Below are 25141 nucleotides of genomic sequence, written 5' to 3'. Positions count from 1 at the left end.
CAGATCCAGGGATCTCTTTTGAATACGGGCTCAGTTACAGGAATAGAATCCTTAGCTTTGTAAAATCAGCCACATTATTTTGTGTTTTCTAGAATGTCATGCAGTATACTCCTGAATGATTCCATGAGATAGGTGTAAAGCTGGGTGGAGGAGGGGGGAACATAACAATATTATTTTTCTTGTAACCGTGTCACAGTGGCGTTTGTATTTCCTTGTGATCTCTGCCTTCCATGTTCAGGGTGTTGGGAATAATGACCAGCAATACAATACAGCCAACATTTTCTCTTTAGATAGCCCCTTTACCAGCATCCACGAGCAGTAACTTTTTCCCAGCAACCTGGCAGACCTGTCCCTGCTGTGGTGATTTCTGGTAGACTTTCTGAAATCTGAATGTCATCAGTGAACTCTCTAGCTTGGTAGCATTTTTTTCTTCTTCTCAGTTTCCTTCCTTGTCATCCCAATGACCATTTCCCATGAGGAGTTTCATTCCCTTTGTGAAGTTCAGGTTGCCTAACTGTTGATGCATTTTAAATATTTTTGGTCTCAGTCCAGATTGATCCGAACCAGGTTTCTGAATGCCTTACTTAGTTCTAAAGGAGTTTGAAATTAGAAATAAAAAGAAAGAGAAAGAAAGTAAAAAATGAGGGGAACTAAAAAATGGAAAAAGCTGACTGCTTCTAGACCTAAATGATAAGAGATAAAATTGACAAAGGCTTTGAGCAACAAGGTGCCCTAAAAAACATCCAGTTAATGAGACTTATCCAAGAGGAAATGAACAAGAATAAGAATGTGTCCTTCTCACCTGTTGTTTCAGATAATTGCAAGGCTGCATTAACAGAAGAGAAAGAGGCATGGAAGAAGAGAAAGCAAATCATCACCATAGGCTTGAAAGCACTTTTTGGGACAGAGCTTTGTGTGTGTACTGAAATGTGGAACTTAGTGGAAGCAAACAAATCTACTACGTTTTTAAGGGAGGTAAATTGCTATGAAACCATGAACCTGGAACCAAAAAGCTTTCTACTATTGAGTCCTAAAACCGGTTTCAGGCCAGCATACTTGCACCAGCAGAAGGCTGGCTGTTGAAGCTGGGTAACTGCCAAAGGTTGCATTCTCCCCAGTATCCACTGTAGATATAGCCATGGTGGATAATGGAAAAGGGAGACCCTTCAAAAGGGAAGAGTCAGGTCACAGAGGATGGTGACAAAGGAGTTCTTCTCAGAAAACAGAATCAGAGTTGAATGTAAGAACTTAGTCTGAGGCCTTCATAATGCTCTCCAAGCAGGATTTCAGAATTGCTATGAACCATAATGGGCGTGTGTGTTTTCCTTCTTTTCAAACAAGGTCTTTAATTTGCTGTTACTCTGTCCCTGTGCCACCATTGTATATTGGGTATGTGTAGAGTAGGGGGTGGGTTGGGGAGCAGATAATTTTTCTTTTCAGTTCATAGGTCACTGGACCACCAAGAGACCTGATGGAGATACTGGAACATTGGCGATCTTGAGCTTTGACCTGGATGTGGTGACAGTGTAAGGTAAGTGTGGAGGAAGAGTGAAACAGGTATTTGGTAACAAGAAGAGCAGACCATGTTAGAGGCTGGTGGAGTTGATCAAAGTCTGTTTCCTTTGCCTTCTATGTGCACAGCTAGTCTACTTCCTTGATGTTAAATGAAATCATGGGACTCAGTTCTGGCCAATGGAATATGCTGGAATTGAAGTACAATACTTCTATTTTTGACTCCTGCAAATGTCCTTGAGATCCTCCATGCTGTAGAGAATTCCCATGGCCTCAGAGATGGCAGAGCCACTAGATGGAAGAATCCTGGGTCCCTGAATAACCATATGAGGCAGAGCCACTGACATGCTTTGGAACATGACATGAGCAGGAAATAAGAATTAATTGTGTCAAATAACCTAGCAAACAAATCTCTACTTTGTTGGGATTTTGAAATCACCTATTATCACAATTAGTCTACCTTGTCCAATGCAGCCATTAAAGCTACTTGCAATGAAACAGATAGGATACTTGTTGGTTTTACCTATTACTCTCCAATTTTTTTCACCAAATAATCATAGAAGACTGACATGGTTTGGCTGTGTCCTCATTCAAACCTCGACTTCAATTGTATCTCCTAGAATTCCCACGTGTTGTGGGATGGACCCAGGGGGAGGTAATTGAATCACGGGGGCTGGTCTTTCCCATGCAATTCTTGCGATAGTGAATAACAAGATCTGATGGGTTTATCAGGGATTTCCCCTTTTGCTTTTTCCTTATTCTCTCTTGCTGCTGCCATGTAAGAAGTGTCTTTCACCCTCTGCCATGATTATGAGACCTCCCCAGCCATGTGGAACTGTAAGTCAAATTAAACCTCCTTTGCTTCCCAGTCTCAGGTATGTCTTTATCAGCAGTGTGAAAATAAACTAATATAAAGACCTCTGTGGCTAAAACCCTACTTTTGATTGAGACTGAATTTTCTCTTATGGCCCACATTGTTCTTGTCTTCTGAAGTTAGTCAGTCACCAAGTATTACTGAGTGTCTAAACTCAGATCAACTACTTACTAGCTATGTGACCTTAAGCACTTTAGCTTGTTTGTGCCTCAGTTGCCTCATCTGTAAAATAGAAATAATAATAGTGCTTACCTTGGGTTTTTGTGAAAATTAAGTAAATTAATCCATATATAGTGCTTAGCAGAGCAGCTGGCACACAGTAAGTGATCAGTAAATATTATATCATCATCATCATCATCATCATCATCAGTCCTTGGCACTATGAACAGCATTGAATGAGATATGCAAGCTCTCGTCTTCCATGAGATGTCTGCTTATTTCAGGAGCCTTATTTTTGATCTTGCACTTGTTCAGCATAGTCTCTATTAAATACTTAATTTGAAGAGAAGGGTTTTGCCTCCCTCTAATCTACTCTAGAAAACACTGATTACAGTTGAAGATGTTCTCTGTTTAGCTGAGTGTTCTGAGTCAGTATCCGTGTTCCATTTAGAGGCTATGAGTGCAGTATTTGTTTGTACCCTGTGGCAATTGGAGTGGGAGGAATAGAGGGAGGTTAACATCCCTATTGGTGGAAGGAACTACTTTCTGCTCAGAGCCACTTCCTGCTTGGATTGACTTCCTTACAGCCACTTCCTACTTAGAATACTAAGATAAAAACAGCTGCCATTGTACCTACAGAAGTACACTTTCCTTCTTTTCCTGTCCGTGTTCTCAAGGTACACTGCCTAGCCATCTCACTTCTGATGATGTGCAGGCAACACTTGCAAAACCCAGGAGGTTTAGAATCCTTTCCCTTCTTTATTAACCTATGAGAACAGAGGCTGAACTTATACCAGCAATGGCCTCATCCAGCCCCAACACCATGCATTTAGATGCCTGATTTAACTGCATGCCTGAGTTAATGTCTTTTTGCCCATGCCACTGGTGTGTGCCGTCTCCTTATCACACACCCTTCAGTGATGCTAACTAGGCAGGCACACCCACTTGCCTTGGTATGTTTTATGGACGACCCAAGTTGCAAACATCAACATGTGTAAGACATATGCTCTCTTCTTTGTGTAATTTCAGGCACCAAAATATGCCTACACAGAGGGGTATGTGCATACAGACACACGCGTATTCTTTTTTTGCCTGATAGAAATATACTTCTGTGATGTTCCTTCAACTCCCACACATGCCCCTCCATGGCTGGCACATCTCCTAATTATTTCCATCCACTCCCTCCCATAGACCTTTTGTGTGTATATTTTGGCACACATTCTCTTGGTTCCACCTAGTTCCTTTCTCTCTTTCTTTCTCTACCTCCCTCCCTCTCCCTATCCTTCTTCACAGCTCTTAGGAAAATTTGTTAAACTATACACTCTTTATTATTAATGTACATTTATGAAAAATTCTTCACAGTTACAAAAGTGCATGGTTATAAAATCATCTCCATACAAAGGTTGGCATCTTCCCTCTAACCCCACCCCTCCCCAGCCCTCCCACCCCCAGACATTAGCACATTACAGGACAGTGCTTAGAAAAACTGAGAGCTTTGTGGATCCAGCTCTCCGCCCAGTGCTGTGACAAACACAATAGTGATTTACAAAGGACCTTGTGACGCCCTCACTTCCCTTTTGCCTCTTCCTGGGGTGGGGAAGAGCAGACAATTTTCTCTGGCTTCAGGAAGATGTCCTTTTGAGGAATGGGTTAAGATAGATCTTTTTAGCCTTCTACTGTTGGAAAGGATGTCAGCACAGACACCTTAGGGGAAAATGGAAGCTGGAGGTCTTCCCCCATGGTTGAAGACAAACACCTGTCTTGATCTGTTCAAATTTCATACATGACCCTCCTTGAAAGGAGCCATGAACCTCTATAGCAACTCTGGAGACCTATTTCTGCAAAGTTCCCTGGGAATTCCTCTAGGAATGGAGAAAAAGAGACGAGGGTTTGTCTGAGGGTGACCAGAGATAACTGGCCCAAAGTGGTGTGATTCAGATATGAGGGCTCTTCTAAAAAGGAATTTTCTTGGCCCAAATCTTGACCAAACTAAACTTTGATATCCTCTGGCCTAGCATGGAGGAAGCTTCTGCAATAAGAACAAGTCTCTGAGGGGCAGGAGAGAGCAGAGGGAAGCAGGGAGAAATCACGTTCTCATTAGGATGCCTCTGCCACAGATTTTTCTCCTTCTTTATTTTTTTTTAGCATCCAGTCCTACCCTAAACCTGGTGGGATTCCATCTTAATCTATCAAACAATGTAATATTAGATTGGTGCAAAAGTAATTGCGATTTTTGCTATCACTTTTAATGGCAAAAAATAGCAATCACTTTTGCATCAACCTACATACATCTATTTAGGCATGCTTATTTATGCATATTTAGCCACTCAGCCTATGGCTGAGTGGACTATGTCAGAGAACTGAACCCAAATTCCAGAGAGATCTGTCCCATGTCAGCAGACAGCCAACACACAAGGAACCTCACAGACAGACATACAGATGCAGAGATACCCCATCACATACATGTTAACCAGTTTGGACAATTTGAATGAAGCCTGTGGTCACCAGGGATATGGGAGCAATTCCAATCAGGATTGTTAGATTATCTCTAGAAGCTTGCTTCTGATAGCTTGGACAAGATGATGGCAGTGGGGGAGAAGCAGGGAATTCCTTGGCAGTAGGGAGGTTGAATACTTTCCTCATTGTGCTCTAGTAAACTGAGGAGCTTCTAGCAGCAGGAGAAACATCTGTCCTTTAAAAGCCATGTGTCCTGCTCAGAAAGGTTTGTCATTAATGGAGACCAAATTGTCCCACTAGAAAGGACATTGATGTCAAGGGGGCATTTGGTGTCTTTTCTGGTTCTAGTCCTATGCAAAAAAGCATATATGTTAAAATATATTAACTATATTTTGGCAAACAATAGTTCCTAGAAGGTTATTATAGTATTATGGTATGCCCTATGGGAAACTTTCCTATTTTGTCAGGATTATAGTTTCTAAAAGTTCCTCTCCAGGTATTTAGGTTGCCGGCCTGGCTTGTAGAGAACAGCTCCAGTTCACCATCCTTGGTCATCACAGAAGGAGAGAGCAGGGCACAGTTCTGCTTCAGATGTCACAGGGCCAGGATTTGTCCCAGATGCTGTAAGCAAGATTCAGGGGACACGGGTTCAAGTACTTCAGGTCTAGCAAAGTTTCTGAAGACTCTTTTGGTTGACTAGCTCAGGGAAGCACCAGTGAAGGATGCCTTCCTGGAAGATGACATATTAGCCTCCTTCATTCCTTTCAGGCTTTCCAGGAGCATGGGATGATAGAATACCTCTGGAGCTTGGGGCAAGGTAGGTGGAAAGCCCCTGTTTTAATTCTCCTCCTGGCCAGACTTATCAGCATGTTGGACTGTGCCTTGATGTTCTTCTCCTAAACTGCAGAGGTTCTCACCTATAGCTTTCTTGCTCTCTTAGTATCTCTTGCAACACACACAGCAGGGCTTGAGTAGGAGTTGTTAATACAGCTTCCTCTCTTGATTCCCAAAGATCCTACTTTTCACATGACTGCCACCATGGCCACCATTGCTGATGTTTTATCTACACATTGTAAAGCAGGAGTCTACTATTCAGATGTTACCTGTGTAGTCTCTGTTTCAGAGCCTGCAATTTGCCTTACTGTGAGCATAGTTCAATCTGTACAGCAGATGGGTTTGACTGCCTTCTATTTAGCTTATCCACTAGCACATTCATGGATGCTGAATTCCAGGGCCCCACTACTCAGCCATCTGAGGCATTCTCTTCCCCAAGCACTTGAGAAAGCACTGGAAAGAGAATCGTGTTAGGGTTGAGCCCCAACCTTGCCACATAGCAAGTCATATCCAACCTTGAGACTTTTTTTCCCCATCTGTAAAACAGGATTACTGATGTTTGATTTACCTCCTGCACAGGGTTGTGAAAAATCAAGGAGAATGATGCAAAAATACTCATGAACTATCTGGTGCTGAACAAATAGATGGAAGATAATGATGCTGCTGATGAAACTGATGAAGAAGACCACGATGATGATAATTGTGCTTTGCTCGTAAAGTTACTTGATTTTTGACTGACTGATTAGATGCAGTTTCCCTGAATGGAGCTGCCTACCGCCTTCCTTCTAGGGCTTATCCAGACAACCTTGGGTAAGTCACTCAACTCTCTACGATTAATTCATCTGTCAAATGGGGATAATAAAAACCACCAGGCAGTGTTGCTGTGAGAATTGAAAGAAGTGAGTCAATAGATATAAAACTGCCCAGAGGAGTGCCTGGACCTTATGAGAAACTTTGTCAGCTCTAGTTGAATTTGAATTTATTTAACTCTAGAGGGAATGGTGATGTTCCCCAACTTGGATGGGGCAGTAGAAAGAGCACGGACTTTATCTTGCTCATAGTGGCATGTGACTTTAACCTCTCTGAGCCTTAACTGCCTCATCCGTAAAATGGGAACAACAGCGTTCACCTCAAAAGATTTGTGTGTGTGTTAAAGGGAATGGTTTGTGGAGAGAGCTTTTCACAGTACCTGACACTGGCAAGGGCTTAGTATTTAACAGCTCGCTCACCCTCATGCTTAACATGGGTAAGTTGCTTAGAAGAAAATGCAAAGCCTCATATGGTCATAACTCTGCTGCCTTTGTCCCCTTTTAGCTCTGGGTGCTGCCAGGCTATGGGTCTGTGGCCCACAGTGCACTTTCCTGGTGAGACCCTGTGGCATGAGCACTGTGGCAAGAACAGTCACATGATTAGGATCCCAAGGTGCCAGGACTCTTGCTGCCCCAGTTGCTGGGCCTCCTGCTTCTGTCTTCTGAAGCCAAGCTTGAGTGAGAGGCAGGAGCAAGGGCATTGAAAGTGTCCATCCTCAGCCTGCTGCCTGGGACCTCACCAACTGGCGACATTTGGTCATATGGGGGCAGTCACTGGGAGGTGGTCTCACCTGGTAGCTGCTGGTGGAAGGAGGCCGGGGCTGGCATGGAGGTGTTCTTACTCCCTGGAGGCAGTGGCTGGCATTGCTGAGAGCTGACAGTTTTGGTGTCAGGAGGTCGGGGGTAGGTTTGAGTTCTGTGCCACAACCCCTCTATACAAGTAAGTGACCAGGAACTGTTCACTCTTCTCAACACAGCACACTATGCGTATTCTGGCCTCTGCCATTTGCGGACACCCTTCTTTGCCTACCTGACAAAGTAGATATTTCCTGATGACCCAGTTCACAAATCACTCTAATCTTATAATTCTCATGGACATTGCTAGACACAGATGATGGCTCCTCCTCTGGGCCTCCATAATGACGTGCTCAGAGTCCTGACATACAGTCTTAAAGGGAATAGTTTTTGGATCTCTCTCCTTGACCACAGGGAAGTGCCTTGAGGGCAGGGATTGAGTCAGTTCATCTGACGTTCCCAATTCCCAGCGCACCGCTTGGCCCAAAGCAGATGCTCATACAAAGTGAGTGTCCCCACCTTGCTTGAACCATGACTGAGGCAGCCAGGTCACCATGGAACCAGCGTGGGCAGTCAGGGAGGGCGTCTGGTGGCCAGCAGCTGTGGCGGTCAGCAGCATGGAGGGATGAGAGGCAGGCATGTCAGATCTCTTCCTCTTCACTGGCCTTGCTCCAGCGGTGGCAGCAGTTGGCAGTGATGCCCAGGAGGAAGTTGGTGGCCACAGAGGCAATGGAGACCACGAAGCCCACGAACGCAATGAACAGGTAATCGTCCAGGGTCAGGGTCAGGTGGCAGGCCTTGAAGCTCTCCTCAGTGAGTGAGAAGAGTGGGGCGCCCTCGACTTCAGGAGGGCCCCGGCACTCAGCCAGCTGAGAATCTGTAACACAGAAGCCAGGGAGGATGAGGTACCCGGGGAAGGAGAGGCGATTGGAAAGCCCACTCACAACCGCTCGCTGGAAAAAGTAAGAAAGACATTCACTGAGGTTCTTCCATGTGCCAAGAATTCTACTTATCTCCTTTAGTTCCCCCAACAACTCTCAAGGCAAGGATTTTTATGCCTATTTCTATAGATGTGGAAAGTACTGTTTAAAGAGTTTAGCAATTTGCTGAAAGTCATCTGGCTATGACCAGTGGTAGATCTGGGGACACGATCATCTCTTACAATAACCTCCCAACTAGTTTCTGGGCTTCAGAAGGTGTCTGTCAGCCTGCAGCCTGGGACCTCACCAGCAGCTGACAAACCATTTTAATACAGTCAGCTGAGTGGTTCTTTCAAATCTGATGTCCTGCTATGCCTTCTCTACTTAAACCCTTCCCTGGATTCCTGTCTTTGAATGGAGCAAAAACCAAGGTGCTCCCTGTGGGCTCCAGGGACTCTTTCCCATCTCTTCCACTCTGTTCCTTACTTACTCTGCTTCAGCCACACACACCTCCTGGTCATCCTTCCATGACCCCAGAGTGTCCTCTCTTGAGGCGGGGAAGGGATGCTTTTGCATTTGTCCCTTTGGGAGGGAGCTTCTCCCCTCGATCTCTGCACAGCTCAGCTCCCCACTTCCTTTGGGACTCGGCTCAATGCCACATTATTAGTGAGGCCTTTCCTTAAGACTCCGAATAGCACTCCACTTCATCTCCTCCTGGGCTCCCTATCTTACCTGCTCTGCTCTGTTTTTCTTTGTAGTGTCGATCACCACCTGAAAGTTTCTTGGTTTATTTTCTGTCTCCTCGCCTTTCAATATAAGCCCCTCCCATGCTATCTTTAGCATCAGAACAGTGTCCCGTCCATAGTAAGTGCTTGATGAATCTTTACAACATGAATATAAGACTGTCCAACTCCAAATCATTGGGCCTTTCCACTACTTATGTGGCTTTTCTGGATACACAGAGTATAGGGTTAAGAGTATGGGTTCCAGAGCTATTGGCCTAGTTTCAAATCCCCTCTTCTCCCCTTGCTAATTGCATGATTACAGGTAAGTTATTTAATCTCTCTGTGTCTTGACTTCTTCATCTGTCAAATGAGGATAATAACAGTATCTACTTCTCAGGGTTGTAGTGAGGATTCAGTGAGTTAACATATACGAATTATATGTTACATATTAATGTAATATATAATATATAACATATATTATATTTCATTTATGTGAATTATTATATTGGTTGTTTTTCCTAGACAGGTCATTGGGGGTCATATTCTGCACTCAAGCTTCTGTAGGAGGGGGCTGCTTTTTCTGGTGGGGTTACTGTTATCTTCAGCATTGATGGTCTCATCTCATCCTTCTGGGGTTGCTTTTATGAATGCATGATGGCTGTCAATGGTCTTATCTCACTCTGCCTGGGAAGTAAAGGTAGTGTGCAGGTGACACTCTTGCCATGCAGCATTAGGCACCAGCTTTTAAGCAGCCAACCATTCCTTTGTTTAGTGGACAAATATTAATCAAGCTCTTACCTTGGGTAAGTCTTTTTTTTTTTTTTTGGTCTTTCTGGCTCTCATGCTCTGCCTCTACAATAAGGGGCCTCTATAAGAAGCGGATAAACCAGTCAGGTGCAGTGACTCATGCCTGTAATCCCAGCACTTTGGGAGGCCAAGGCGGGTGGATCATGAGGTCAAGAGATTGAGACCATCCTGGCCAACATGGTGAAACCCCCCTCTACTAAAAATACAAAAGTTAGCTGGGTGTAGTGGTGCACACCTGTAGTCCCAGCTACTCAGGAGGCTGATGCAGGAGAATTGCTTGGACCTGGGAGGTGAAGGCTGCAGTGAGCTGAGATCACACCACTGCACTTCAGCCTGGGTGACAGAGTGAGACTCCGTTTCAAAAAAAAAAAAAATAAAAATAAAGAAGGGGATAATCCCATCTAAATTTTGTGAGAGTCAATATGAAGACATTTTCTAAATTGTGTGTTGTATAAATGCATAAATGCTATGTACTCATTCTGCAGTTTTTGAGGGCAGGGCATCAAATGATGGATTTGGATTGAACCTTTCAAGAATTGAATCAGCATCAATATCTTTGGAAATGGGGAGTCAGGTCTGGAAGGAGAACGCAACCTTCCCCAAATCCCAGGTTGAGTAATCCCTGTAGGCTGTGAGCACAGGACCCCTGTCCTGCCCAGGCCAGGATCCTGTCTGGGGTTGACTCGCATGCGCTCTCCTCTGGAAACGTGAAGATGCTGAACTCTAAAGTCTGTTATGTAGATGAAGTGGGTACTGGTGAGACAGTGAGATGGGGAATGTGGCAACACTCATATGGACCAGCCAGAGGAGCCCCTGACAGCCCTTGGTGGGATCACACAGGATGCAGGATGGGAACGTGGAGGCTGACAAAACCCCCTGGTAAGTCAAGGCACTAGTCCTAAAGTCATGCTGTATCCCAGGGGCTTGCTTACTGTGGCCCTCTTTGTTTAATTTTTCCAAAAACCATGGATAACAGTGGAGTTCCGCCAAGAAAAAGGGAGGAAGCAGCTGAAAAGGACCTAAAGGGAAGAGCATCACCTAGTTCTGCCTCCACTGGCAAGGTTTTGTCCCTAAGGAGAAGCACCCTGGGGCGTGTGGCCTGGTGTTAAGTGTGTTCTGTGGAGGAACAGGGAACCTGGCTTTCCAGCTGGGCCTGCTTGCTTCCTCATCATGGGCCTGTGGACAGCCACTGTCCCCCTCTGGAGCTCAGGTTCCTCACCTGTACTGATGTATGTGTGAGCCTACACTGATGAAATCTTGGACCTCTCTCCTGCTTGCTGGGAGTCTGAGCTAAGAAGTCTGAAGACAGAGCAGCAGGGACCTCAGAGATCACAGAAAAGGAGTCCCTGGGTGTGAGGGAAGCTTAGTGCTTCGGGTGCCCTTTCTGTTAGTGCACAGGAGAGAGAGGGAAGGCGCGGCCTGCTGAGGTTGAGCAAGTTGGGAGATTGCTCCAGGCAGCCTCCCCCTCCTGCCCTCCACCATCGCCCCATCCCAGTCCCCAGCTATTTTGGTGCCAGAGAATTTCTTCCTACAGCTCTGTGGAAACACTGGAATCGTGACCCACAGCCCTCCCCAAACTATTTTGGTCTTGGGCTCCCCACTCAGTCCTCCTCTCCCTTTTACCGCATTCAGCATTGCTTCTTCTCAACATGTGCTGAGCTCAGGTTCTGGGAAAACCCCTGGGGTAGGGCCTTCAGCTACTACTTCTGGGTGCTTGTGCCAAGCCTTGGTGTTGTCACACAGGAGAGCTGGTAGCTAGGGCCGCAGCTGAACATAGCCTGGCTCTGGGTCAGGCTCAGATGCCACTGGGTTGGGACGCCCATCAAACCTATGTGATTTGGGCTCCTTCAGGTCCCAGTCCACCCTCCAGTGGGGATTGGCTGGTTGAGTTGCCGCATCTCAGTCTTCCTCTCAGCTCCCTACCCTGTGCCCAAAGTTTACACTGCTCAGGGCCTTGAGTTTGAGGAAAGCCAGGTTCTTGTAGCTGAGGTCCAGGTCTTGGAGCTGCATGAGGTCCTGGAACTCTACTGCAGCCCTTTGGTCAGTCCAGGACTGAGGTTCTGACTCTTCCAGCAGGCCAGAACCTGACTCTTCAGGATATAGTCAGGGAGATTGCCAGGACTCAAATCCTGGCTTCAACACTTAGCAGCTGTGTAACTTCCAACAAGCTACTGAACCTCTCTGTGCCTCAGCTTCCTCCTCTGTAGAGTGGCAATCTCATTAGTGCTCTTCTGGGGATAGGAAGAGATAGGTAAAGCTGCTTAAGAGAGGGCCTGGTAAATAGCAAGTACTAAGGTCTCAAGTTCCTCCTGGAACATATTGGCTGTCACGCAACTTAAGCTATTGCAGCTCTGTTGAGATTGTGTTAGCCATTACTATTTATACGAGAGTTTCCAACACTTGGAATGCTAAAAAAACAGTCTGGTAGATTAGAACAGGGCTTAGAAGTCAGATAAATCTAGGTTTTATTCATGGTCCTGCCACTTTTTAATTTTTTAATTTGTATTTTTTTCGTGGCCCTGCCACTTTCTAAGTGCGTGATTCCTGTCAAGCCTTTTTATTGCTCTAAATCTCAGTTTCTTCACCTGGAAAATGGATATAATAAAAATGGGGGTCTCATGAGATAATGGATTCCAAGATCTTAGGTCATGGTGAAAGCTCAGTAAAAACCACCAATGATGAGCTATTCTCACTTGTCTACTATTCGTCTGCCTCATTAGGTCATGAGCAGCACAGTGGTGAGGGACATCTATTGCATGAATGAATGGGCCCTCGGTGCCTCACATGCATTGGAAGGATTCTACAAACAACCTGTCGGCCAAGCTGGTGTACAAAGAGGCAAGCCCACATGAGAAAACACAGTAGGTGCTTTCCGGCTCTAAGTCCCCCGCTTTCTTTGGAGCCTTTGCTTCCCATTGAGGCAAGCCCTCCCTGTTGACTGCCCCGTCCTGCCCCTCCATTACCTGCTGTACAGCGCTGGATCCGGTTTCGCAGCCACTTCAGCAGGGGCTCCATGGTGCAGCCACACACCCAGGGATTGCCACCGATCTGCAGGGTCACCAGCCCCGGTAGGCCCTCAAGAGCCTCTAGGCTGAGGAAGGCCAGGCCCCCATAGCTGAGGTCCAGGTCTCGGAGCTGCATGAGGCCCTGGAAGGCCTGGGGGTGCACCCTCCGCAGCCAGGGGTTGTGGCTCAGGTCGATTTGGACCAGCCCATGGGCCTCCTGGAACATGTCAGCCGGCACGTGGCTGAAGTTGTTGTAGCTCAGATCCAAGTGTGCCAAGCGCTTGGCATGGAGGAAGAGGCCCTGGGGCAGCTCCATTAAGGAGTTGTTGCGCAAATCCAGCACCTGGAGCTCCATGTAGCATGTAAGGTAGCCAGGCGGCACTGCTGCGATGCGGTTGTGGGCCAGGCTGAGGTTTCGGGTGTCCATTGGCAGGTCTGGGGGCACGGAGAATAGCCGCTGGCTGCTGCAATCCACCACCTGGTTATGGCATGTGCAAAGGACTGGGCAGCTGGTGCCAGCATCCGAGTGCATCAACCCAGCTGCCAAGAGGAGGGAGATCAGCAGCATTGCTGGGTGGGGTGGCCCGGGCCAGGGAAGCTGGGCCCAAGTGTCACCCATTTTAGGCAGCTGGCAACAGCAGTGCTGGAGGGAGCCCATGACGACTGTGTCCATGGAATCGAGAGTCTGTGACACAGGAAGGCAGCTACATCTCGGGCCAGCGTCTACGAAGGTGGGGCTTCTGAGCATGTAGTATCATGGCTGGAGACTTTCCCAGGAGGCTCTGAGCACCAGAGAACTTCCTGAGATCCACGGGAGGTCCCCTTCCGGAGCCTAGGGGGCAAGACACCCAGTTGAGGTCCCCTAGGGTCTGGAATGATCATCAAAACCTGAGAAAGGGAGGGGACAAGGATGGGGCTGGGTCAGCTGCCAGCAGGTCCTGGAAGAGTTCCTGCAGATCTTTTGTGTCTCTCTCACCCATGCCTGCTGGATGTTTCCTCTTGGTGCTGTGTCTGGGAGGGAGGGGCTGAAGGAGATGAAAGGTGCCCTTTAAAGATCCTTGGCCCTTCTTCTGAGAAAACTTAAGTCCTGTCCCACGTCTGGGACTGATTAGGAAGCCAGGGCTGCACCTGGGTCTCCAGTGTTGAAGGTCTCAGAGGCCATTTGTCCTGGTGGCCTGGTGGGCTGGAGTCCAAGGGGGTCCCAGGGTGGGTGTTTTGGGAAGAGGGCCGGGGAGGAAGTGAGTCTCCATGGGCCTCCTAAAAGCCTGAGAGTCCTCAGCCTCAGTGGCTGCTGGAATCCCCAGGGAGCCTCTTTTTTTCCCAAAGAGAGGAGGACCCCAGGTGACGCCCACTGTCTGGGCCTCCGGGGCCAGAAGAAGTCATGAGTCCTGAAGGTACAGGCTGAGGGTCAGCTGGCAGAGCTCTGGCAACTTCTCCAAGCCAGCGCCTTCCTCAGTGCAGCTCTGTATTCAGCAGGTGGAGGCTGAATTCCCTCTGTCAACAAGGAAAGCACTCAGGCAGAGAAATCCTGTGCCCTCGACACCCCGTTGTCCCTTCACCTAGGACCCTTGTCTTATCTTTGTCTCTTTCTTTCCTCCCTTCTTTGCTCCCCCAACCACAAAGTTCTCTGCTTACTGTCTGTCAGGTGTGGGCCATGGTAGGTTCAGACCCCAGGCTCACATTGCTGTTACCCACGAGCCCTCCCTGACCCAACCTGCAGCCATCCTCCTCTGGGTTCCTGTCTTGGATTAGATGCATTTTCTTCTTCTTCTCATAACCCCACCCCCATCAGAACCAAACACACCAACCTTGAACAACTCCCTAAGAAAAACCTGCATCCACACTCTGGGGGTTTGCACACCCCTTTCAAACACTTTAAGTGCTCCTCTCTCTCCCTCTCTCTCTCTCTCTCTCTCACACACACACACACTCACTCACACACCATTCTGTGACTCCCCCATATTTTGCTCTGCCCCGTGCTCACGCCTCGCGGTTTTTGCTGCAGCTTCCTTCTGCACAGGCGATCCTGCAGACCCCTCCCCAGTCGACCCCCAACATCTTTCGCCCCCCGCCCACCCAGCGCACACCCCTCATCCCAGCATCCCTTTCCACACACTGCACTCTCCTGCTCGCCGCCCCCAGCAGAGGGACCGAGAGTGATGCCACGCCCAGAGCCTCAGCCCTCGCGCCCCGCGCCCCGCGCCCTCTCGCTTCTCCCTTGCCCACCTGCTGTCCTCGGTCCTCCCCTCACCCCCGGCCTGGCGCTGCCTATTTTCCTACCGCTTCAAGCCTCAATCCCGCCCACCGGGAAATCACCCCAGCTCCCCTTCATGCAGACTCATTTTTCTAAGCCCCAGGTCTCCCCCCGCACTCCCACAGGCCCCAGGAGCCTACTCACTCCGTTCCAAGGACACAGCCATCAATCTGCGGCAGACGCGGGTCTCCCTCCCTCCTCCTGGAATCCCCGCTCGCTCCTTGCTTGCTTCAGAACAGATTGCCTCCCCGGCTCTTCCCCTCCCCCGGCCTCTCCTCCTCCTTGTCTCCTGGATCCCAGGCCAGCATCTTCTGTGATTTCCCGTCCTGCGGTCCCCCTGCCCCTTCTTTCACCCAAAAGGAAAATCACAGAGAAAGGATGCTCGGAAGAAAGTTCACAGAATCTGAATGCTTCTTTCTGAAACTCAGCTGGTGCCCAGGCTGCTGGGGTATAAGGCTTCCGCCAGAGCCAGGTCTTCCCCCTCCCTCCCCCCTTCCCGCCCTCTCTCTCTCCCTCCCTCCATCCCTCCCCCTCTTCTCTCCCTTTTTCACTCCCCTTTTTTTCCTCGAGGGCCAGGTACTGACGTTTCGCTGTCTCTTAGCAACTGCCTCCACATTTTTGAGCAACAGGAGAACTGGCTGTGGACCCCACCACGAAGAGAGAGGAGGGAAGGAAGCACAGGGCAAAATTCACAGCCGCCCACAGGATCCTGGGGATAGAGCGAGGAGAAGAAGGGGAGACAAGGGTGGGCAACTGGACAGGGGCAGAGAAAGAGGATCAGGCAGGGCCCAGTGGGAGAGGTTGTAGTAGGGGCAAGGTGTGGACCTGGAATCGGAGACAGAGGAGGGATGGCTTAAGGGCATCAGATCCAGAAGAAAAAACTAAGAGGGCTTGCAATGAATGGAGAAAGGGACTTAATGGGGGATGGGGGGAGTGAAGAATGGGGACACTGAAACATGAATAGGAATGGAAACAAAAAAGAGATGTGAATATGACACGTTTGCTCACTTGATGGGATATATCTTTGTAGTCACCATATAATATCTACTTACCTGGGTTGGAATGTATTTTGGGCTCCAGCTACCAGGTGATTGGCTCAGGGCTTGTTAGGGACCATTATTGCAGGAGAGATGTTTTATCTGTTCCCTGATTTTCCCTAAGTCCTGACCCCATGGGCTTTCTGGGGCTAGAAGGCTTGGCTGGAGTAGACCAATTTCCCCTTGGCTTGGGATATGAGAACTTTTGGGATCAAAAAGGCCAACTTCTTGGCCAGGTGGGGGCACCTGGGGCTCTACAGACACTTGGGTCTGTTAAGGGGAAACGAAGCTTGTGATCCTTTCTTCTTTCTCCAGGCCCAAGGGATTCTGTCTGTCCTCTTGTTCCCATCCTTCCAAGCTTCCTTGGAGTGACTTCAGATGAGGATGAAATTTGTGCAATACCTGTTTTCTTGCTCACCCAGTGAACAAGTCTCTAGCTGTCCTGCATTTTAAAAATCGTCTTGACCAGTTGGTTTGCTCAAAGAGCTGGCTTATTTCTTTGCTTAACAAATATTTATTGAGCATTCATTGTATGCTGGGTACTTGGCCAGATGGTGGGCAACAAGAAGGACATAGACTCTTCCGTCATGGAGCTGCTTCATTCGGTTGACCTGGGGCCTCTTGCATTTAAGTAACAGCTTAGGTCTTTGGGGGAACCAAAATGGAGTAATAGAAAACAACAAGTGCGAAGTTATGCAGACTCTGGGCATTTATAAAGTTCTTAAAATCATGGTCGTTGTCTTTTCTAACATGATTCTTTTTGCTATATGCTTGTAGAAAGTCAGTTCCCTTCTGTGTTCTTTCAGATGTTCATTTTGAATCTTTCATGTTCTACAGTCTCCGGCACAGAGTAACACGGCAGCCACTCCATAAATATTTATATATCGAATTGACTGAGGTAAATGAGATTTCAGTCCCTGCTTAAGAAAGGGAATGTTTGTTCAATCTCATTTATGAGTTTAGAAGTAAAATATTAATCCTAACCCAGGAAACACAACACAATGAAACAAGTAATCTATTCTAGCTGAGGACTGTTGGCCTCCGGAAAGTAAAGCTAGCATCCTATGTTATTAACATTAACTGAAAAATGGTAGAAAACATAATTATCTGAATGGAGGCTAAAAAAGCTATCCAACGTAGTTCAATATTTAGTGTTGACTAAAGGTAACTTATGAAGATTTTCTTCCTTTATAAGAAGTTTATAATTAAAATTAGAATTAATAATATAACTAAAGGAAAACATTAGTGACTGTGTTCCTTAAAAAATAGGATCTAGGTAAGATGCCTCATCACCATTTGAAACTTCAGTTTTCTGACCTATGAAGTAGGGATAACGACGCCTAAGTCACAGGGTTGTTAGATATATGAGTCATTATAAATAAAGCACTTAGAACACTGTACAGATGGCGTTGTCAAATGAACAAATAAAACAAAGTAAAATAAACAAATAGCAGAATATAAAATCTCTGAAACAGTTATGGAGAAAGAAAAACAAATAAATTGCTCAAAAAGTAAAAAGTTAAGAAAGGAAAATATTGCATTTGCAGATGATTTGAATGTATTCTTGTCCAAATGAGTTGCAAAACCTTCAGAAACCCCTAATTTAAGAATATTATCATTGCATATATCTTCTGTAGAAGTGAGGTTCAATGAGACAGAAATATTTTATATGACTTTATACATTTAATCATTTTACAAATCATTATCGGATTCTATGAATCCAAAATTGGCGTCCCAAGGTACACTGTGTGCCATGATGTTCTTAAATAAGTTTGAGAAACACTGAGTTAAACAAAATGAAATGAGTTTATTTACTGTAAGATTTCTCAGAGGCTTTAATGTGTAAATGGTTAGGGCCAGTCTGCAAGTGACGGCATTGGGGAATGAGGAATATATAATATCCAGCATTTCCTAAACTTATTTGGGATCTGTAATTTTCTTTTATCTTCTGCTCTCCCTCTTCTACTGCCTTTCCCTCTCCTCTTCCTCTCCTATTCTCACCTTTTACCTCCTCTTCCTTCTTTTGTCAGAACTGTTAATATTGGGAATAGTTTTTGGTGAGCATGGTTTGGGAAATATGGAGCTGAAATTTATTATAGACTATCTCTTGCTTAAGTATCTTTAGTAATAGCAGTTGGCTTCCATAGAGATCATTTTATTTTTTTTTACACAAAGAAATATGTATCACTTTATGAGAGTTACTAGATATGTAGATAATAAATTCAATGAATTCATTCAATGAATTCATGTTGAGACACCCATACTGGGTGGTTGGCTGTTTACCTTCACAAAATGACTTTTTCCTGCACAGCATTCTTGCAGTAGGAGTGATTCTATTTTGAACCCCCGCAAAATGATAAATGATTATGTGTCACGGCCTTTTGGGGTCTCTTGCAAGTTATTGAAACTGTGATTGTTCAATCCATGATTGTCAAGGATTTACTCTACTGGGAAAATGCACAGAAATCAATCAAAGAGTTGCACAAATGAAATGAGTTGAAAAATAATTTTCATTACTATGATTTCCTGAATACGTGCTAAATTAGTTGTAACAATGGCAGGAAATCTTTAAATACATGAGAATTAATTTAATCTACCACGTAAGAAATTCATTCAAGGAAAATTATGAAACCTTAATAGAATGAAGATGGAGGAAGAAATGGAAAAAGGTAACCTCTCTAGTTGCTGGGAAAGCATAAAAATAACAAAGATGATTCTGCTTTCTTCAGTATCGTAGCTTAAAGTATCTGAATCAGAATCTGGTGAACTGGTAATGAAAACCATTTGGGAGAAAAACTGGCAAGAATGCACAGATCATGTTAATAAGATGATGGTGATGATGATGATGACAGGAAATGCTTCAAAGTAAAGATGATGGACTCATCTAACTAAAAGATTAAAAAAAATTTTGCAAACTAAAAATCATTTGATGACCTTACTAAATATTTGTGCTTTCTATTCACAATAGCAAAGACACAAAATCAACCTAAATGCCCGTCAATGATAGACTGGATAAAGAAAATATGGTACATATTTACTATGGAATACTGTGCAGTCACAAAAAAAGAGTAAGATTATGTCCTTTGCAGGGACGTGGATGGAGCTGGAGGCCATTATGCTTAGCAAACCAATGCAGGAACAGGAAACCAAATACTGCATGTTCCCGCTTGTAAGTGGGAGCTAAGTGATGAGAACACATGGACATATAGAGGGGAACAACACACACTGGAGTCTATAGGAGAGTGGAGGTGGGAAGGAGGGAGAGGATCAGGAAAAATAACTAATGGGTACTAGACTTAATATCTGGGTAATAATATAATCTGTACAAAAAACCCCTATGACACAAGTTTACCTATGTAACAAACTTGCACTGTACCCCTGAACTTAAAATAAAAGTTAAAAAACATTCGTTCTTTGAAGAATGACCATAGATGAGACTCTAGTTTCTGGAAGTGGTTCTCACTATCACAATACAGAATATGAAAAATGGGAAACTACAACAATGTTGGAATCAACCTCAAAGCAAGAAATGGTCTTGAGACATTAGCTCCATACTTCATTTTTTTGCTCTGAAAAAAATTCAAATGGTCCAAAGGAAAAACAAGCAATAAAAAAATACGAGCCAGGAAGAGAGCAGAATAGCACATTTATCTTAGTTGTGGAGAGAAGATATCTTTCTGTATGTGGAGGAAATGGACAATGTCATTTTTCAAACATATGACATTAAAAGATAATGGGGTTTTGCTGAGCAAAAAATGATAAAACAAAATCAGAGAGAAAGGAAAGACAGTCAACGGAAAAATAAATTTTACATGAAAATCATTTGACGTAATACATGCAAAATATATTAAGAATTGCTACAAATACAGTTCTTACAAATCGCTATAATACACAAATTACTCTGATACAGATACAGAAAATGTAACATTGTGGTAGGTAAGATTCTAAGATGGCCCTTGTGGTAGATAGAATAATGGGCCCCCAAAATGTCCATTTTCTAATCCTCAAAACCCAGGAAAATGTCATCTTAAGGGACTTGAGATGGGAAGATGATCCTAGATTGTTCAGGTGGGTCCAATGTAATCACAGGGATCCTTAGAAAGGAAAGAGGGAGGTAGGAGAGTCAGAGAAGGAGAGGTAAGGATGGAAGAAGAGGTTGAATGTGTTACACTGCTAGCTTTGGAGGTGGAGGAAGGAACCATTAGTCAAGGAAGGCAGGCAGCCCCTAGAAGCTAGATAAAACAAAGAAACAGATTCTATCCTAGAGCCTCCAGAAGGAATTCAGCCCTGGTGACCCATTTTAGGCTTCTGGCCTCCAGAGCAATGAGTTAATCAGTGGGTGTGGCTGTAAGCCACTACATTTGTGGTGATTTGCTATAGAGGCAATAGGAAACCAATATAGCCCTCAAGCTGACCACTTCCTGGTTGAGTTCAGGTAGAATCTGTGAATAGAATGGGATAAAACTCCTATGATTAGGTTAGTTCATGTTAATCGAAAGGCAGGCTATCTAGGTGGGCCTTACCTAATCAGGTGAGCCATTAAAAGTTCCCCGCCCTTCCTGAAAGGGTATTTGACTCCAGGGATATTCTCTATTGCTAGCTCTGAGAATAGAGGGGAACATGTGGAAAGAACTTGACAATTGGCTCCAGTTGCTATGATTGATCACTGCCAACAGTCAGCAAGAAAACGGGAACCTCAATTCTTCACCCACAAGGAGCTGAATCCTGCCAACGACTTGAACATGTTCGGAAGACGATTAAGCCCAAGCTCCAGGTGAGAATGCAACAGGCCAGCCAGTACCTTGATTACAGCCTTGTGATTCCCTGAGTATCAAACCCAGCTATGCTGTACCAGGACTTCTGATTCCCAGAGCTATGAGCTAATCAATGGGGATTGTTTTAAGCCACTAAGTTTGTGGTAATTTGTGATGCAGCAATAGAAAAGAAACATAAATGTCATGTGGAAAGATGCATGTTCTGGCTAAAAATTAAAGACATAAACAGAAAAACCATTTAGCGATAATACGTTAAACTAGTAACAATAAATCCACCTGTAAAACTACATGTGCTGGGTTTGGGGGAACGAGATGCATGTACAATTTTGGGGGACACTGGGTATTGGCTCAGGCCCACCTAGGAAATTGCTTATACCTTTGACTCTGCAATTAGTAAGAAATTAGTTCATTCAAAAATATTCGTAGAAGGAACATTTATGATAAAGAAAAAGATGGAAGTACTGTGAATGTCCAGCATTCAGCAACAGAGGGTGCTAAGCAAGCATCTTATAACAAAAAGAAACACCAAATAGAGCAGTATTATTTGTGGCCTCCTGATGGGTAATATTGTTGCCTGGAGAGCATGCACAATCATGTTAATGGAATAAAGCAGAGCAACAATTAACTGATACTTCACCACTCACTGGCTGTGTACCCTTAGGCTAATGACTTAACCTCACTGTGCTCAATTTCCTCATATCTAAAATGGGCATGATTTTAGGATGCACCTCACAGGGCCATGGAGAGATTTCAAAGAGGCAATCCATGTAGAATCTGGCATAATCCTTGGTCCTTTATAGAATCTCAAGGAATTGGCCATTACTATAACAATTATGAGTAGTATCATTATATGAAAAGGAAATGGGGCTGGGTGCAGTGCCTCACACCTGTAATTTTGGCACTTTGGGAGACCAATTTGGGAGGATTGCTTGAAGCCAGGAGTTTGAAACCAGCCTGGACAACATAACAAGACTCTATCTCTATAAAAAGTAAAAAAATCAGCCTGGCATGGTGGCATGCACCTGTGGGTTCCTCTACTCGGGAGGCTGAGGCAGGATGATCACTTGAACCCAGGAGACTGAGGCTGCAGTGAGCTATAACTTAACCACTGCACTCCAGCCTGGGCAACAGAGTGAGTTTCTGGCTCTAAAAAAAAAGGAAAAAAAAAAAAGAAAAGAAGAGAAAAAAGAAAATGAATTGGATGACTTCCGTTCCTGACACTAAAATCTCTTGATTCAACCTTGGAGACAATATTATATGATAGGAGGCTATGTAACGTAGTGTTAGGAATAAAGGCTTTGGTGTAATTAATAATAATAATAATAATGATAATAACTGACTCATGGTTATTAATGAAATGACTCATGTAAAATGTGTAGCATACTATCTGTCAACTCTCAACAAACCATGACTATTATTTTATTATTATTTTGGTAGGGAGTTGGTGGAGGTGAATATGAAGCCACACCTCAAATAATAGCACTTAGTCTTTAGATAACAACTGCAGCCTATCCTTTTACTTGTGACTAGTTCACATGTTCTTTCTGCTCCTTGGTTTCTGCATCCATGGTCCAGTTTTTGAGCTTTTATGATATATTCTTCATGATCCTGCCTCAGTGATCCTCCACATCATCCCTTTGTAATTAGATGTTGACATGATTCAACATCTGCATGATTCCTGACCACCACGGAGGTGTGTGTGTGCGTGCATGCATGTGTGTGCCCGAGTGTGTGCATACATGGGTATGTGCATGCATGCACAGTATGTGTGCGTGTGTGCGTGTGTGTGTTTGTAGAAGGGGGGATGTGGTTAACTTGGAAGCATAAACAGTAAAATCTAATGATTATCTGTTGCCAGACAACATGCATTCATATATAATGTGAATGGAAGGTGGCTCCAGTCCTGTGACCACCTCCCTGGCAGAGAGAACAACCTACAGTGGAGGCAAGGCTAGATGGGAAAAGAAGGATGAGTGGAGTGTAGCTCCTCTTGTCACCCAGTGCTCTCTTGGCCAAATCTTTCCTGGAGTCATTGCCACTGTCCTGCAAGCCTAAGGCAGCTATAAGGCTTAGAGTTGGCCCCACCAATATACAACCTGAGTTGCCAAGTGCTTATTAAATGTGTTTTCCTGAAAAGTTAATGGGAGAACAAAATAAAATTTGTTAGGAACTGCAACTCCCTGCCCCTCTTCTCTCGCTTCTGTCAGGAATTCTCAAGGTAATTGTCTGTGTACCTGTCTGTTTCCATTGCTAGGCTGTCAGCATCTTGTGGGCAGGTACAGGTATTTTGTTTGAATCTTTTTCTCCAGTGTCTAGCATATAATAACCACAGAAACTTCACAAATATTTGCTGCATGAATGAGTCAATTCTTGAGCATCAGGTCAGCGGTACCTGCTGATGGGTTCTTTTGGCTGAAAGCCCATAAAATCTCTCTGGCTGAGGCGGGCTGGTTAAATGTCTATCTAAGGACATTGCTGTTGACTACTCTTGATAATGGAAAGAGAGGCTTCTGGGGGTTGCTAGACGAAATAGAAGTGGAAACAAAGGGATGAACTAAAAGATCAAAATTAACACTCAATGATAAGAAGTAGAAGTAGCAGATGCTGTTGCTTTGAGGTCCTATTGAGAGAGATCAATTTTACTATAGTAGGAGAGACAATGGGACCACAGGGGGACTCTTCATTAGCTGACCAGAAAAGACAACCATGGGCGTGGACAGGAACCAATACATGCTGAATAGATATAATGTACAGAGGGTACAGAGAGGGTGACCGACTGAAATTCATCCACTTATTTAACACATATTTATTCAACACCTACTATATATCAGACCCAGGTTTGATCTACCTGTACAGCGTATATCCCTGCACAGCTTATGAGGCAGACGTCTGCTCTGAATGGTCAGTGTCCATGATGCTTGGTTGTTAAATATTTAACTATGCCTTCTGTTAGCAGTGAACAAAAGGTCCCTACTGTCTTGGTGCTCAGTTTTTGGTCAGAGGGGATAGATGATAAGTACAAACACAAACAAATATATGACAGGTGATGATAAATGCTGTGAAGAAAACCAAATCAGGGTACAGGGACAGAGGTTAAATAATTTGCCTGAGACTTCAGAGCAAATAAGAGGTGGAACCAGGACTTGATGAATTTGAAAGCTGGCTCTAGTCACATCTGAAGAGGGGCTATGGGAGCAGCTGGTCACGAACCTCACTGTAGTCCTACCTGAGCAAATGTCAGAAAGAGAGATCTTTTCATAAGTGATCATCAAATATTTATTGAGCCCCTAGCTGTATCAGGCACCTTGCTAAGCACTGGAGATACAGCAGCTGACAAACCAGAAAAGATCCGTGCTCAGGGAGGGGTGAAGCAGAGGAGATGAATCTTAAATCATTGAAAAAATAAAAAGAGATAAAAAGTGTTTCAAAAGAAGACAGAATGGTACAGGGAGGTAAAAAGCAGAGCCATCCTAAAGAAAATGAAAGCCAGCTTGTAAAAGACTTACCTGCATTCCCACGTTTATTGCAGCATTATTCATAATAGCCAAGATATGAAATCGACCTAAGTGTCCATTGATGGATGAGCAGATGTAAGAAGTGCCTTTTGCCTCCCACCATGATTCTGAGGCCTCCCCAGCCGTGTGGATCTGTAAGTCCAATTAAACCTCTTTTTGTTCCCAGTTTCAGGTATGTCTTTATCAGCAGCAAGAAAACAGACTAATACAGTAAATCAGTACCAGTAGAGTTGGGCGTAGCTGAAAAAATACCTGAAAATGTGGAAGTAACTTTGAAACTGGGTAACAGGCAGAGGCTGGAACAGTTTGGAGGGCTCAGAATAAGACAGGAAAATGTGGGACAGTTTGGAACCTCCTAGAAAGGAGGCTTTGACAAAAATGCTGATAGTGTTATGAACAATAAGGTCCAGACTGAGGTGGTCTCAGATGGAGATGAAGAACTTGTTGGGAACTGGAGCAAAGGTAACTCTTGTTATGTTTTAGCAAAGGGATTGGTGCCATTTTGCCCCTGCCCTAGAGATTTGTGGAACTTTGAACTTGAGAGAGATGATTTAGGGTATCTGGCAGAAGAAATTTCTTTTCCTTTTTTTTTTTTTTTTTCAAGATGGAGTCTTGCTCTGTTGCCTGAGCTGGAGTGCAGTGGTGCAGTCTTGGCTCACTGCA

General features: G+C 44.9%; 1 protein-coding gene across 1 annotated transcript; it reads right to left on the bottom strand.

Annotated features, from left to right (window-relative positions):
* Window positions 1-3850: 3850 nt before the first annotated feature.
* LRRC55 (leucine rich repeat containing 55) lies at window positions 3851-13760 on the bottom strand. The gene is made up of 2 exons (XM_032152895.2): window positions 12856-13760; window positions 3851-8317 (listed from the first exon to the last, which is right to left on the bottom strand). Exons 1-2 carry the CDS (start codon window positions 13643-13645, stop codon window positions 8082-8084), a joined length of 1026 nt encoding a protein of 341 aa, XP_032008786.1. The 5' UTR covers window positions 13646-13760; the 3' UTR covers window positions 3851-8081.
* Between the last annotated feature and the right edge of the window lie 11381 nt (window positions 13761-25141).

This window comes from Hylobates moloch, unplaced genomic scaffold, assembly GCF_009828535.3.
Source record: "Hylobates moloch isolate HMO894 unplaced genomic scaffold, HMol_V3 SCAFFOLD_5, whole genome shotgun sequence".
NCBI lineage: Eukaryota > Metazoa > Chordata > Mammalia > Primates > Hylobatidae > Hylobates > Hylobates moloch.
The sequence above is the reverse complement of the archived record's forward strand: the minus strand, read 5'-3'. Positions and strand labels throughout refer to the sequence as shown.